Source organism: Aplysia californica, unplaced genomic scaffold (assembly GCF_000002075.1).
Source record: "Aplysia californica isolate F4 #8 unplaced genomic scaffold, AplCal3.0 scaffold00119, whole genome shotgun sequence".
In the NCBI taxonomy this organism is placed as follows: Eukaryota; Metazoa; Mollusca; class Gastropoda; order Aplysiida; family Aplysiidae; genus Aplysia; species Aplysia californica.
The window spans coordinates 333,208-349,328 of NW_004797389.1; the positions used below are offsets into that span (position 1 = coordinate 333,208).

Here is a 16,121-nt window from a genome sequence, read left to right on the forward strand (position 1 = left end):
GGGTCTCTGTTACCTTAATTGATATCATGCTGGACTAGGCCTACGGAGGGGACAGTCGTGTTTTGAATACCGTTTTTGGTGTTTTCGAACGCCGGTGGTTTCGAGTTTTTAAGGCTCTGTCCTATCGGAGATGAATGTTGAATTGGTAGGTCATGCCTCTTTGATAACCTTACAGTGTTAAAAGAGGCGTCAAAGCCACATACTTACTTACTAAATGACTACTATTAAAAAGCATGCTTTTTTTCTTATTATCGTGCATACTTATGCCATTGGTTTACGCCCCTTTTAACACTGTAAGATTTTTAAACAGTGGGACCTCAAAAGTAACATCCATCTCCGATGGGGATTTGAACCAGGGCCATCATCTCCGTTGAAAGCATGCCACCAGTGAGCTAATGGCGTTCCAACAGAAAAGCATTTTGACCCTTTCAATAAAGCGCAATACCACTGGCAAGTCCAATAAACTCATGATTGTACACATACTGAGATCTCCAGGTCATGTTGCCTCGCTCCTGCCATAGACACTGCTCAAACAATGGCCAACAACATGGGCTGTCTTGTAACAGAGATAGTATTGCAAGCCTATTTCGGATGGGGTTTTTTTTCTCTTCTTAAACCGTTTTCTGTTCTGTTTTTGTGGCACACTGTGGTTTCTCATTTTTTCCCGTCCATACTTTGGGGGTACTTCTACTCGTTAGTGTCGGCTGATTTTATATTGATTCTTTTATGTCCTTTCTTTCTCTTCTGATGGTGGTGTCCACGTGACACAATAATTTAAACCTGAGCCCAAACATATCCTTTCAAAACCGATGCATCGTTTGCCACCATAAGACTATTTTTTCCGGGAAGGGGAGGAGGGGGGCATAATATATCACTACTTCGATGTTGTTTCTGATGTTGTGAACCAAACTTTATAGTATCAGATTACTGAAACTTATCTTTTCGATTCAACTTCCTGCGACTTTGCTGTCGTTCCTGCATATTCGAATACTGTTCATGTATTTCCCGTAATTTCTATTTAGCTAGGTTATTTTTGTGTGGTTTTATTGGATCTTTCTTTTATGATTTATTTTTTACTACAAATACGACCACTCTCTCTTCTAGTGTCGTTATTTCATGTCTTCATTCTTCGTTTCTCCTTTAAACCTGTCACTTTCTGTAACATTACAATACCCCCCCTGTCCCCTCCCCGGGGCGCTACCACTGACTGAAGTGTCTTTAGGCAATTCCCAAAGGGGAGATATAAACATCTCGAGTTCTTATACATAGTAGAATTGTAATTGTAAATGGGTTGATTCATCAATGTCATACTCATAACTGTGCCTGACCTGCAACAGGGAACTGCTGCTTTTTCTTTTCTAATCCTTACTATCGCCATTTTTTCCTCTACTGTTTTGAATGTTTGTCATACTGTTGTGACCCGCTATTTCCGGGGTGCCTTGATAGTCGGAGCAGACTTTGCGCTGTTGAAGCAAAAGAGGTGAGCAGAGTAAGTCTAATTCCCTGTAAGGACTTCTCTGTTGACACCCACTACTTGGCGCTCCTATGACCTTGTTGCGAGCGCCGTAAAACCTCTACTAAAACAAAACAATAATACCCAGAGCGTGCTAATCTCATTCCTCTATCCCCTCAGCAAGTGCAATGTGCGCCATCTCCTTCACCATGATGGCGATTGCCGGCGACCGCTTCTTCGCCATCGTGTTCCCCCTGAGGGCCCGCGTGACCCAGAGCAAGGTCAAGTTCGTCATTGCTGTAGTGTGGCTGTGCGCCGTCAGCATCGGCATCCCGCCTCTGGTCTTCTACACCTACACGGAGAGGCGCTGGGCCAACTATGTGGAGACGTTCTGTGCCGACATCTGGCCCGTGAGTGCCCAATGTGCTCACGATTGTTTGTTTGTTTGAGTGTCCTCATGATCGTCCTTGAGGTTGTTTGTTTGTTAGTTTGATTGTCCTCATGATTGTCCTTGAGGCTGTTTGTTTGATTGATTGTCCTCACGATTGTCGTCACGGTTGCTTGTTTGTTTGATTGTTATTACGACTGTTTGTTTCTTCTATTGTCCTCAAGTTTTTTGTTTGATTGTCCTTACGGCTCTTCGTTTGTTTGTTTTACTCTCTGGTTGTTTTCTTCTTGACTGGCCTTCTGGTTGTTGGTTTCATTGTCCTCGCGACTGTTGGTTGATTTGTACTCACGATTTCCGTTTTTCATTTACATACATCAGATCTGAAACAGAAATCGTCAGTCATGATTTGCCACCATTTCTCTGCTAAAGGGTAAAACGTATATCCTTGTCTTTTCCTTTCACCCATGTGCTCAAGTTTTCAATACAACTTATTCTTGTTTCATCTCTACCGCTTTTGCGTTCTACTTTTCACCAAACTTTATGGCTTGATAAGCTAGTCGAGGTGGCAGGGAGCACTGTTTGATGACAGCAGAGCAGACCACAATATTTGCGCTGCGTTGGTCCAGATTATTTTCGTCGCTCATAATTTAATGACAGTATCTTTTTTTCTGTTTTGTTTTTAACTCCGTTAAAATTCTTCACGCCGCGGAAGACCAAAGAGAACCTCTTTGCCCTGATATAGCACTTGACCCCAAATTAAATCTATTGGTTTTGATAAACAAAAGAAATAGTAGACCTTCACTTAAACTATTTACGCTATTATCTTATAATCCTTGTGTTGTTTAGGAGTCTTGTTCGGGGACAACATTCGGAAAAATGCTTTTTTTTTTTTTTACTAATTGCTTAAAGAAAAGCCTAACGTATTAACTGCTCCGTGGATGTATTGTACCAAATTTTGGGAGATCATGTGAGAAACGAAATGCTTAAGAATCAAGTATCTTAATATCATAATTATATAATGATGTTCATTAAAAGTTACTAATCTGCCGCTCATAATTGTTTCTCTTACAATATGCGTCCAAGAAATAGTCCATCAAAGGTATGAAGTATCAAGTGATCTTTGATTTTATTGTTTCAAAATATATCAAAACATTGTTGATGAATATGAACCTATGCGAATTGTCTCGAATTATGTGAGAGAAAAAGAGACAACAGAATCAAATCAGATTTATCATTTTTCTACAGACTCAAATTGAATTATAATAATCTGGTTAAAAAATAAGACAAGCTCGCCCTATGAGACTGGTACACTGTAGTATGAGCTTTTCTCCGCGGATTCAAATTAAATTAATGCAACTTTGAGTTTGGTCTTACGTATATGAAACATTGTACACATATTTTAGAAATGATATTGTATATTATTTTGGTGGTGATAATGGATTTAATCAAGCAACAGATTGCTGAGACATTTTTCAAATAGGCTGTAAATAAAAGTTAGTGCATTTTTGGAGAGAACCAGATTCACATTCAACTGTGGGTTTTTATCTCCTGCAATTTTCAGGCGGGTATTCAACCGTAACAGTTTGATAGTGTTTGCTAAAGGGAACAAAATACAAATCATGTACATCATGTTTGCATAATCATATTTTGAACGCAAAAATAAATATTACTGGTCCCTACAACGAGACTTAATGGTTTTCATGACATGGTGTAGGCTTTTTTGATTATTTACTTTTTTCTGCTTCTAGTTAAAGTTTGTATGCGATACTTTTATTCATGAGTTCATTACTAAACAAACATGCGTAAATATTGCCTTTCGAAAATGACTTTAATTAAACGAAGTATTGCAACTCGTTAAACTAAATTAAAACAATCAGAACTGCAATTATTTATATTCTTGATTAATATTTGCCTTTGTACCTGAGAAGTCTTGCGAGTATACTGGATGTGGAAACGTTCAATGTGCCAACATTTTTGTGCCTACATTACAGTAATAACTTCATCAAACAAACGATAATTACAGAATCTGTCTCTTGTGCAAGGTATAATGGTTATGCAAATTCGGGAGTTTGGTGTCTGCATGGAAAAGTTTAATTCATAAAGTATGCTCATTTTTGTAACATAGAATTGCCAACCAATCTAAAAAAAAAGGGAGTAGGGAAAGGGTAAGCTCGGATTACTCTTGATAGACTGTTTCAAAACCTTTCATGTGCTTAATGATTCAAACTGTTTTGACAGGAGCGTAAACATTTAAGGGATTGGCGCGAGCGCTACACCCCCAAAATCAAAATTCGGCTCAAAATCATGGAATTTAAGTTGTAGGCATTTTCAGCTTCCTCAGCCTCTCCTACAACTATTTCATGGAATAAGAACCCCCAAAAACCGTATTTTTTCCCATACCTGGCATGTTTGTAACCGCCATTTCCTCATAAAGTCAGTATTTTATTTTTTCTTATCGGCCGTTTTCTCAAAATGCGACTTTTCTCTATACTTTTTTGAATAACTCCACCATTTTTCACCCAATCTTCAAGAAATTTTCACAGAATGGAGAGAAGAGGTAGTACTAAAAATTTGTCTGTTGAATTTTTTATATATGAAATAGATTTTTGTTGGTGGTGTCTGGAGTGTGGATTTTCACGGATTTTTAGCAAACTTGAATGCTACCTCAGGAAAAAATTCCTTAAAAATTTTCTAATTCGCTTAGGAAAAAAACAATAAACAAATTTTTAGATCTAATGTTTGTTAACACGTATGCAAAAAACAATCAATTTCCATGAGCGATAAGTGCGGTATTCATCACGTGAGACATGTCAATAAAATCCAATATGGCGGCGTATCCATGGTAACGAAACATTTTTCTCAAATTTGAATGCGGATTTTAAGATTCCTTACTATGCTTGTTATATGTGTGAAATTTGGTAAAATTCGGTCCAGTAATAAGCGAGATAGCCTCCAGGTGTAGCCCCCCCCCCCCCCCCCCCGCCCCTTAAACCCAATAGATATCAATAAATATGCATTTAATCTTATACGTAAAGGGATTGTGTGTATCCTGAAGCTACAATACTTTTTACAGCAGCAACATTTACTGAGAGTCTAAAACCACTCCTTTCTTTTAGATTAGAAAAAAATAAAGGAAAGAATTGAGGTGAAGAAGACAAAAAGAGTCCTGTTTTTACTGAAAGTCGCTTCTTAATTAAGGCTGAAAAGAGTAGGCGTAGATTATGGCCACATCTTTATTTGCCGTTTGTTAACCAGTTTAAATGGAGTTGTTTGACCAGCAAAGCATTCCTTTTTAAATGGAAAGAGAATATGCTTCATCGTGAACGCCTTTATTTTTATGCCGCTAAAATCAACCCTACTTGTTGTAGATTAGGTGGGTTTAAAAAACAAACTCATTAGGACTGCATGACTGGAAGGGTTTAGTATCCCTGAACAAAGTCAGGTATCGCCTTTCACCCTTAATCAACATCAATATAATACATTGATTCACAAATGCAATGAGCTGGGCGGGGAAGTATAGCCTCGAAAGATTGTCTCTTAGTGTGTGCTTTGGGGGGGGGGGGGTCAAAAGACATACCAATCTATAGAGTGGTTTTAATTAAAATTACCTATCCAGTTTTTTAACCATTTTATTTTTTACCTAAGAGGTTAACAAAGAGTATCATTGTCATCATTGTCATCATTGTTATTGTCTTTACTAGATGATCGAGCGGTCTGACGGGACATGCGACAAAGGCCAGGTGTCTGAGCGTGTGTACTGGACAGTGATTGTGGCCGTGCTCAACTGGATCCCTATGCTGATGATGAGCATCAACTATACCGTCATCATTCACCGGCTCCAGTTCTCGAGGGTGGCTCACAATGGAAACGACAGCATGTCGGCCGTGCAAAGACGATCGGCCAGAAGAGTGAGCATCGTAGCTTTTGTCTTCTTCTTCTTCTCGATCACATCACACTTGAAGTCTAGTATCGGTCATAATTTGGGCTGTTCCGTTCAGTTCATCTGACGGCCCGAACAGATTCTCTCGTAGTGTCGTAGCTTTTGTAATTGTAATACTGTGAATGTTGTACGACTTCATCGACACAATTAAGATTGTTTAGGAGGCGGGTTGCTTCTATCCTACCTGTAGAGAAACGGGGCTGACAGGGATGCAAGGAACCAGAAGACAGACGGAGATAGTCAAAGAAAGACCCCCGCACAAGGGGATTGATCTCATAGCTTCTGCGTGCCACGGTGAGGAGGTTAACCATTACATTCTTTTGCCAGTAGTCTGATAGACTCCACTGCAGAGTTCGTCTGTTCAAATAATCCTGTCTGTGGGTTTGGGTCGTGTGAGGAAGACATGCTAGTCACCGCACACTTGTCAGACTTGACCAGGGAAAATCAAATCTACGACCTGCGGGTCAGATCCGGACCATGACAGCTATTAGTCGGGGCCGCCGCCCTGAACTCAGGGGGTGGGGGGTGGGAGGTGGCAGGAGTTGGAGGCGGGGGGATTTTTCCTTTTTCGTATGTTAGATTAGATCTAATGTGCGCACTTATCTACGTGTGACATGACTTGCATGACATTACTTTCTAATGATCTTTTGGAAAAATACATGCTAGTTACCTTTATGTGCTAAGTTTTACACAGTATTGTATTAAACAAAACAATAATTCATTACGCTGTCAACACATTTTTAGTTATCCGGCTGTTCAATCTTACAAGAGGAACGCTTGACCCGCTTGACGGGAGCTGTGAATCCATAAAGAGTTTGGTTTATTTTTTTTAAACCCTATCCGTACCCCCGGGGTTGTATTCTTCACATTTTAGAATACTTCTAGTACGAAGATCTCTTTGAAACTTTCAGTATTTCACAAAAAAATCATGTTGACAGACGGCTATGCAAAGCGCATAGATCGGATTACCTAGTAAATTTCCTCTTTGGAAAGTGGTTGCACAGAGTTCTCCACGTCGTATGGATACGATAGTAAAACACGACGTACGGATAGGGTTAACGATCCCGTATGTTCCCTCCACAGGTAGTCAAGATGCTTTTCACGCTTCTCATCACCTTCATGGTCTGCACACTGCCCTTCCAGGTGTCCACCATATACGAGAACTACAAGGACAGGCAGACCAAGGTGGGTCCAACGGCTGTGGCAGTTAACTTTTTTCTCAATCAGTCAGGTCGGGAGGATCGGTTGAGTTGGAGAGATCCAGCGGCCAGGGAACATTAACATTTATTCCACATATCCCCTGTTTTTTTTTCTTTTTTTAAAATGTAAATGTTTTTACACCCCATTTAGATCATTTAGAAGGCGGGCTTCCGACCTTGCCTGTCTGAGCCAGCCCAGGCAGAGTAGGATATATCACCCAAGCAGAAGGACCGAGATACTCGATAATTGTTTATTTTCCCCCCTCGGGAATCGAACTCGGGTCTTCTACTTGGGTTAACGAAGCGTGTAATCGTTACACAACAGATGCTAGGACATGACTGCATGAGGTCGGTAGCATCGGTTTGGTTGGAAGACACTGTGGCCAGGGCACATTAAAATTTAATTCTAATTCTAATTCTAATTCTAATTCTAATTATTATTATTATTATTATTATTATTATTATTATTATTATAAGTATTTTTATTATTATCATTATAAGTTTATTTATTATCCTCTGGTTTTCTTCAACACCATCACACTCAGATCTGTCCGCGCTTCGCCAGCGGGTAGATGCAGCTCACACGACAATGATTTTGTTTCTTATTGCTTGGGACTTAAAGAGTCTTTGTTGTTACTTCAAGTTCACTTTTTCAGATTTTAAGCTAAACCAGAATTATTCCCCCAAGTCCGAATCGGATCGTATAAAATTAAAAAAGATGCACACATCTGGCCAGGTTAGAAGACGCTTTTCCAAATTTGCAGAAACGATCGTGAATCGTACGAAATGTGTGCAGAAGTAACCTAATGTTTTACATTAAAGTTCTAACAAGTTGTACCATAGAGCTATGTTTATAAATAACATAGCATCGCTCAAATATTCCAAAGGCATTCTCCGTTTATTGATTTATTAACATGTCAGTGATCAGGTACGTTGAGTTCCACCAACGAGGTTTAATTAAGCGGTTAAGTACGTCGCCGTTACATGCACAAAACCCACGTTTGATTCTCGTGTGGAGAGAATGTGTATCCTTATTCAGTTTGAACTTCTAGTACGTTGCATCCCTCTCAGCCCGGGTTGGCCCTGACAGGCGGGATCGAAGTCCACCTCCAAAATGGTCTCTAAGCTGTGTTAATGGGGGCGTAAAACAGTTATATTTTAAAATGTATGTGGAGAAGCGTAGAATGCAAAGTGAGGACAGAATACTCTGAGAGACCCAAATAAGCTTCGTGAAATCAACAACATCAGGAATAAAATTATGCGCAGAATAATGTTCACAGCATTCTACAATGCTATCCCAGAGGCGCACAGTTCTATCTGCTAAATATCTAGTTTTGTTGGGAAATTAATTTCTATCTAGTTTTTTTTAATGCAATTTTTTTTAAACATCTTGATAACCACTCGGTTAATCTTACGGTTTTGATAGAGCAGATCGAACATTTTGTTTCTGACACCATTGTCTAAGTAACTCAAAAGGCCAAAAATATCAGATAGAACTTTGTAATGCTAAGGCAGCGATATGTCTCGCTGTTGGCTTATCATTGAAATTTGTTGAAAGTTTAATTGTGAGGCAGCGTGGTGGAATCAGGCTCTCGTCAAAACAATCAAAGTGAAGAAACTTGCATTTTTTCGCAGGTTTAGGAATTTTTATCACATTTTTGGCTCAAAACCTGTCATGCCCATTAAAGAACTCATTTATGAGTGGATTTTTCTGAAAAAAGTTGATTAAAGGCACAAGAAATGTAGAATTTCAGTTACCGCGGACTCTTAAGCTAAGGAAATAACTAATCTTTGGTGGCCATTTCCCCACTAATTTTACCCCTGAAAACAGGTGACCCCCACCTCCTTCATTCGCAAATATCCCGACTTGTATTCAAGATAAATGGATATTTTTTTCATCCAAATAAAGACAAGTGAACAAACTTTAAGATGATGCCAATAACTGTACATGCCTCCAAAACTGACGAGAGCCTGATTCCACCGCGCTGCCTCACCCGTGTAAAGTATGACAGAGGGTTAATTTATCTATTATGACTCAAAAGTAAAGGTAATCAGCACCATGTTCTCATCTAAAAGGTTGTCACTGATGTTAATGTAGTTGGTGTTGCTGCTGTTATTTTTGTTGTCGTTGTTGTTGTAATCATTATTGTTAATGTTGTTGGTGTTATTGTTGGTTGTGTTGTTGTTGGTGTTGTTGTTGTTGGTGTTGTTGTTATTGTTGTTGGTGGTGGTGGTATTGTGATGGTGTGGTGGTAGATGTGGTGGTGTTGCTTCTATTGGTGTTGCAATGAACAAGCTACAGTGATGCCATTCGACTAAACAGTTACGAGGTAGACATAATATCTTAAGATTCTCATGTCCTCACTCCTACTTCCTTCTGTGAAGGCAAAAAAAGCAAAGAAACAACAACAAAAAAACTCAAGTGTTACAAAGGATAAACATTTTTAAAAACAACAACATTCTAACGCTTCAATGTTTTACCGCGCAAGAAGCCCTCGTCTTCCAGTTTCAATGATAATACAGCTGTGTAATGCTTTGTTGGAAAAAGTTTGGTTGGCTTTGACTAACAAAATCTTCTAAACCCGACTCCAAGGCGATCACAAATGTTTTGATAGGGGTACACACCATTTATATCAAACTATTAGGCACCATAACTCAACGACCCACTTGACCCCCCACCCCCCACCCCCCGTCCCTTTTTTCCCCAACATGTTTCCCACAGCTTCCCTCGTGGTACCAGCCCGTATACTTCTCTGCCATCAACCTTATGTACGCTCACAGCACCATCAACCCAATCGTCTACGGCGCCATGAACCAGACTTTCAGGAAGGGCTTCAAACATCTCATGGACAGGTCGGTGATTTTTCTACTTGTTTTTTAAAAAAAAGAGAGATATAGGGGGGGAGGGAAGAGGAGGAGAAAGGAGGAGGGGAGAGGAGGAGAGAGAGGGAGGGGAGAGGAGGAGAGAGGGGGAGAGAGATGGAGAAAAAGAGAGGGGGAGGGAAGAGGAGGAGAGAGGGCGAGAGAGATGGAGAGAGAGAGAGAGAGAGAGAAAGAGAGAGTGCATAGTGGATTGTACAGGTTGATCCGATATTTAAAATATTATTGTTTCTTAGTTTAGAATTAGTAACAAATGTCTAACCCCCACCCCTAAAAATAGAGAAAAAAAAGAAAAGAAAGAAGTCGATTGCATTGTTACTACAGCTGTAAATGGGCTGTGTTTATTACAGAACAGGCTCGTGTCATTGTGGCTTTGTGACAGAATAAATCTACTATTTAAGATGCGGAATGCAATTCAAATAACAGTTGAGCCATTCTTATTTCTGGAATATATTATGAACAATCACAGACATTACATTTGTGCAGATTGCGAGGCAGACCCAACTACTATGATTATTATGATGTCAACTTTTTTGTGGATTAGCACGTTTAAAGAGAAAAATTCTCACAAACTGAATAATTATTTACAATCCAACCTGCAGGGGTTGTCGGTGGAATAACATTTTGTTTTTATTCCCAGTGGGATTCTGTCTCTGGAAGACTTAAATATAATATGAAGACACCGAATTCATTGCTGAATGATTTTGGACTATTAGTAAAGATGGAAATTTCATTTCCTGGCTCATTTGGCTAATTAGTAATGGAAGAAGAGTAAATCTCAAGACCAATTTTTTGCAGGATCAGAGGCCGAAAGCTGACTTCCTGGGAGTCTCAGATGACAGTCATTGAGAACGTCCGACCACAGGTGACTGTTGTGGACAACGGAAAAATGGAACCCAAGATGAGCGCTTCGCTGAACGAACTGGTGCAGACGAGCACACACCTCAACAAGGCTGTTCTGCTTGACGAATAGCAACAGGAGTGGAGAAAATCTGGACAGGACGCCTTCACAGATCATTGTTCTGTGTTTTTGGTTGAGCAACATGACATTTTGGCAACATGCCTTTCTTACAGCGGTACTGATGAAAGTACGCAGTTTGCTGTCTGGCATCCACATGGTTTAGGGTTCCTACAGACTGGCAGGCACGGGCGTTGTTTGTTGTTTCATGGGAACACAAAACTGCCAGATGAACGTATTAACACAGTTTTGCATGGTATGCAGACTCAAATTTGACTCAATAAGGATTTCTCCTTGCCTCTGTGGGCTTTTATGACAATGTTTTGTAAACATTGTGAAAACTTTGTAATGTGGTTAGAGCTTTTTTCGCTAAACAAAGTTACTGTGGATCTATTGGAGAAATTCTGGACTATTGCTGCGTTCTTCACCAGCCGTGATTTTTTGACGGGCTGCTTCAGATCCGAAACCGGGGAACGAACACGTTTCAAAGAGCGAAGTATCTTAGTACACATGTTTACGTACATTTCTGTAATACCAAGGTTCAAGTTACAAAACTTTGACTGAAGTGTCAAGTCTCTGAATTATTGGTTTGTCTTGCACTTTGTGTACGGTTTAATTCTTTGCAAGTTTGAAGAAAAATAATTTCTAATAATACGTATGCGGAACAAAAATAGAATCGTTTTCACTAACATATCCTCACTAACGATATGGCACAATAACTCCTACGATACCCTATAAGTTGGAAGCAAATATCTCAGCAGGTGGGTAACAAAAGGTTGCAACGTTTACAAAGATATTTTGAAGGAACTGATTTTTTCCTGTTTATGACGTAAACAAACAGATCATTCTATTTTAGACGTTGACGTCAATCTATGCTTATTGTGCTCCTGCCTGGTGTCGCTTTTGTGAGTGTTTGTGCTAGTGATTCATTGTCCAAGTCATAACTGCTCTAGGCGTTGACATTTTCTGTGATTCTATAAGGAATTTGTTGTTGCATTGATATTTCTGTTGATCTATTCCTTTATTAATTTCATGGAGACTGGCCCTTTCACGACGCCAAAAGCCACTTCAGAGAAACGATCATAACGACTTTGTGGCCATTATATAATAAATAATGATGTTATCCTCAGAACTAGGATGATTTTGAAAAATTAGGGATTCCAGTCTGGCCAGAAGAACAAGCAAGTAAACTCCAGTTTTGACTCTGCCCGATTCGAGATACAAGTAGTTCGAATTCAGATGTAACCTCTTTGAAGCAAAGGTCAATCAGAAGGTTAAAGGAATAAATGTCCCCTTGTCTGACATACGTGACGTCACCGCCAAAAGCTCTAGTACTGTATACATACATAACCTATTTGGCTGGAGCACAGTTTATAGACGTTTCCTGTCCCCTTTGCTGCTGTAGAGACGCGCACATTGCGTGGAGCACATCGAGACACCCCTGTTGAAGCAAGTTTGATCAGTGAAAAGTGACCAGTGAGTCTTTCCCACCCCACCCAATGCTCCTCACTAACCTGACGTGGAAACGCTGATGGTGCCTGCTTCATAACCAGGAGTGCAAAGACTAAGTTCAAATATGTTCATTATCAGTTTAAGTTTTAAATGTTTGCTTGGTTATTCAAATATCAATCAATCTATGTTTATTGTCGATCTTTTTTCTAACAATTCGGAACAGTCTATCAAAGATTCATGATCAGCTCACACTAAATCGAGAGAAACGCAAAAGGATTCTGGTGGGGTGTGTGTGGGAGATGGGGCACAATCTAAAATTACAGAACCTCGAAATAGACATAATATAACAGACAGATGGTAAGAGTATCTGTTGCACCTCGAGATAGATGTATTTAACATTGTTGGAATAAAAATATTCACATACTTTTGGGGGTAAAAATTGACAAGTGAGACATTTTTGGAAACGTATTACAGTCTGATAGGCAGAATAACGATAGAAGCAGAAAGCTATGGGACTTGGAAAGGGGTGTTTGAAGTTTAAATCAGAATATTGTCTGAGTTGTCCTTGACCTTTTCCTGATCACGACGAGTCATTAAAGTATCAAGTGTCGCCCTTTCACAGTCTGGGTCTAAAAAACGGTTGATCTTCTCTCTCCCCCCCCCACCCTAAGAAGAAAACGACAGTAATAGATTACAGGACATAGAGTTTTCTAAATCAAATCAGCTTTACACAGAATGCAAATGACGGTATAGAAAAAAAAAATCAAAATCATAAGTTAAAGAACTCGCTACCAAATTATGCTATAAAAACTGTTCAATGTTGCATGTAAATAAAAGCATGCCTTTTCACGTGTTGATAATTCTGTTGTCATTGTGGTTTTAATTTATTTTCAAAGACTAAACGCTTGTTGAGCAAACAAAAGTTGGGGGGGGGGGGGTGGAGAGAATATTTATTGTGTATGACTTAGACTATTAGTCAGGCAGAAAACCACTTCATTTTTGACAATAGTCAGTTGTTATGTCTTACTTGTGATTTACTCACAGAAGTCACAATATTGTTTATATCTGTTGTATAAAATCCGTCTTGACACAATGTAAGTTATTTCGAAGATGAAATCTGAACACTTGGTTGCTTTCTATGTAGGTGTCCTTTGACATCCCCATTGTCATCATTTAGATTATACAAGTTGCAGGTTTCCGATCCTGCCTTTCGGGCCTAGCCTGGGCTGAGAGGGATACAACATCCCAGCAGGAACATCGAAATACTCGATAAAATGTTTTCTACACTTGGGAATCAAACTCGGACCTCCTCGATGTGACAGCCAACCACCTGAACGCTACACCACAGACGCCGGTCGGAACATTTTAGTCAATCAGATTGTATCCTTATGCTTGTCTATCAGGACCCTTGAAACTGTGTTGTGCCCTACGTCACCAGTTCTGTGTCTTTTCTCTGCTCGTCAGTGTCAGCTTTATATTTCATTTTATGACAATGTTTTGCCCTGTACAACTGTGCATTTCTGTCCAAGTCATTACTCATAATACAAACCATTGTTTGTACTTTCCGGCTGGGCCGGAGTGGCATCTTATTTCCTTGTAAAAATCATTGTTTGCTTTATTGTCCTCTATTGAACAATGTACTCTTGGGGGGGGGGGGGGGAAGGGGGGGGAGGGGGGGGGAGGGGGGGGGAAACATTTCATGACCGCTGGGAAGGGCATTAAATAAACCCGGCGACACCCCAAGGGGGGGGCAAGGGGGGGGGGGGTGTATATGGGAGGGAGAGAGATGAAAGGGGGGGGGGGAAGGGCTGAGATGGTCTACGTTAACCTCAACCTGATTATATTATGTTTGTTCCTCTACGTTAAATGACGACAGCAGTATGGTGTTTAGGCTACTGAACTTCTAATCGTGAGATTTCGAGGTAGAGGTTTCGAGACTCAGCTCGGTCCAGCGTTGAGAAAGGATGTGAATATAAATTTTCTCATTTTGCTCAAACTTATTGGAGATAAACGTTAAATTCGTTGGTCCCGCCTCTAAAATAATCTATAGTGTTGCAAAGTACGCCAAACCTATTCTATTCTGCTCATTTTGTTTCGCTATACGTAAATGATATTATGCTTATCCATAGTGCGCTTTGGCTGTCATCTAGCAGAAACCTTTGCGCTTATAGACTAATAATCATTAAGTCCCGATTCGGCTAAAAATTATGGAATTTGAGTTGGAAGCAATTTTAGCTTCCCCAGCCTCTCCTACAACTGTTTCATAGCATAAGAACCCCCAAAGCCGCATTTTTTTCCTATACCGGGTACGTTTGTCACCACCATTTCCTCATAAAGTAAATATTTTCTTTTTCTTTTTCGGCTGTTTTCTCAAATCGGGAATTTTCTCTATACCTTTTTGAATAACTCCACCATTTTTCCTCCAATCTTCAGTTAATTTTCACAGAATGAAGAGAAGATGTAATACTAAAAATGTGTTTGTTGAAATTTTGATATATAGAATAAATATTTGTTGGTGGTGTCTGGAGCGTGTATTTTCACGGATTTTTTGCAAAATTCAACGCTTCAATGCTCAGGAAAAAATTCATTAAAAATATTCTAATTCGTTTAGGATAAAAACAACAAATTTTTTTAAAGATCTAATGTTTGTTAACACGCATGCAAAACCCCCCACAAAAAACAATCAATTTCCATGAGCATTAAGTGCGGTATTCATCACGTAAGACTTGTCAACAAAATCCAATATGACCGCGTATCCGTGGAAACTAAACTTTTTTTTTCAAATTTGATTGCGGATTTTAGGACTCTTTACTGTGCTTGTTATATGTATGAAATTTGGTAAATTTGGTCCTGTAATAAGTGAGATAGCTTTCAGGTGTACCCCCCCCCCCCCTTAACGATGACCTCAGGCTCCTACTAAATTTAAGAAATATTAAATCGAAGATTATCTATTAAATGTGATGGTTTTGCTACCTTGGAAGAGGTACAGGAGTAAATCCTTACTCAAAGGCCATGCTACATTTTCAGAATACGAGCCAACGTTAAGCAAGTTCAAACCAATTAAAGGTTTAGCTTCGATCGTTCGCTACCCCACATTTACGCAGAAAGTTATCGCAATATTTTCAGTCAAAACTAGTAAATTGTTCAGATTAAGTCAAACTTCAGATCTACTTGTGCTTTTCACAACAAAAAATCGGCAGGTTTGCGAGTGACCTTAAAATACAGCCATTTGAATCTTTTGCGAAATGAATTCAAGAAAATACAATTTCAACCGCAACTTTGCAATCTGTCGCAGTGAGCTAATTGCACTTATTCGTGGCTACGCCAAACTCTGTGCAACATTTCATTATGTCAAAGATTGATATTGAAACATAGTTATGACATCTTTAAACGGCTCAAATCGAAAGGGAAATGCAAAAAACAACTACATAGTTTCACCCAGAGGTAAGGTGGGTCGTTTTAATGAAGATTATAGAGAAAACTTATTTAGCGAAGGGACCTACTTTCTAGATTCCAGAATGAGCGATCTGTACTTTAAAATGGTATGCATGTATAGTTTCTTAAGACAGGAAAACAGTTTACTGAATAATAAAAACTTCTAACCTTCACTTTTAAAAAATCGTCATGCTTGTAGAAATTGTTCTTAGAGTGTTTTTCTGTCGATTTATCATTTCTTTCTCAAGTAAAATGACATTCATGTCTTTTTCAATTGTTCTATTAAACATTTTAACACAGTAAAATTCTTAATATTGTTCCTTCAACCTGCTTTTTAAATCTCTGTTGCTTTTGTTGTTGGCATTATGATATTATATATCATATCAAATAGCAGACCTTCATGATTATTGTATATA

The 16,121-nt window shown here is 39.3% G+C and overlaps 2 protein-coding genes across 2 annotated transcripts in view; both read left to right on the forward strand.

Annotated features, from left to right (window-relative positions):
- The window catches only part of LOC101852233 (substance-K receptor), an 18,911-nt gene extending 13,063 nt beyond the window's left edge, over nt 1-5,848 (forward strand). The window contains exons 4-5 of the mRNA XM_035969135.1: nt 1,634-1,863; nt 5,543-5,848. Of these exons, the coding sequence (XP_035825028.1) occupies nt 1,634-1,863; nt 5,543-5,848 (536 nt within the window). The remainder of the gene's footprint in view (nt 1-1,633; nt 1,864-5,542) is intronic.
- A 1,022-nt stretch (nt 5,849-6,870) lies between these two features.
- LOC118477516 (substance-P receptor-like) lies at nt 6,871-9,869 on the forward strand. The gene is made up of 2 exons (XM_035969142.1): nt 6,871-6,966; nt 9,703-9,869. The coding sequence occupies exons 1-2, from the start codon at nt 6,874-6,876 to the stop codon at nt 9,859-9,861; spliced, it is 252 nt and encodes an 83-aa protein (XP_035825035.1). The 5' UTR covers nt 6,871-6,873; the 3' UTR covers nt 9,862-9,869.
- Nucleotides 9,870-16,121: the final 6,252 nt, after the last annotated feature.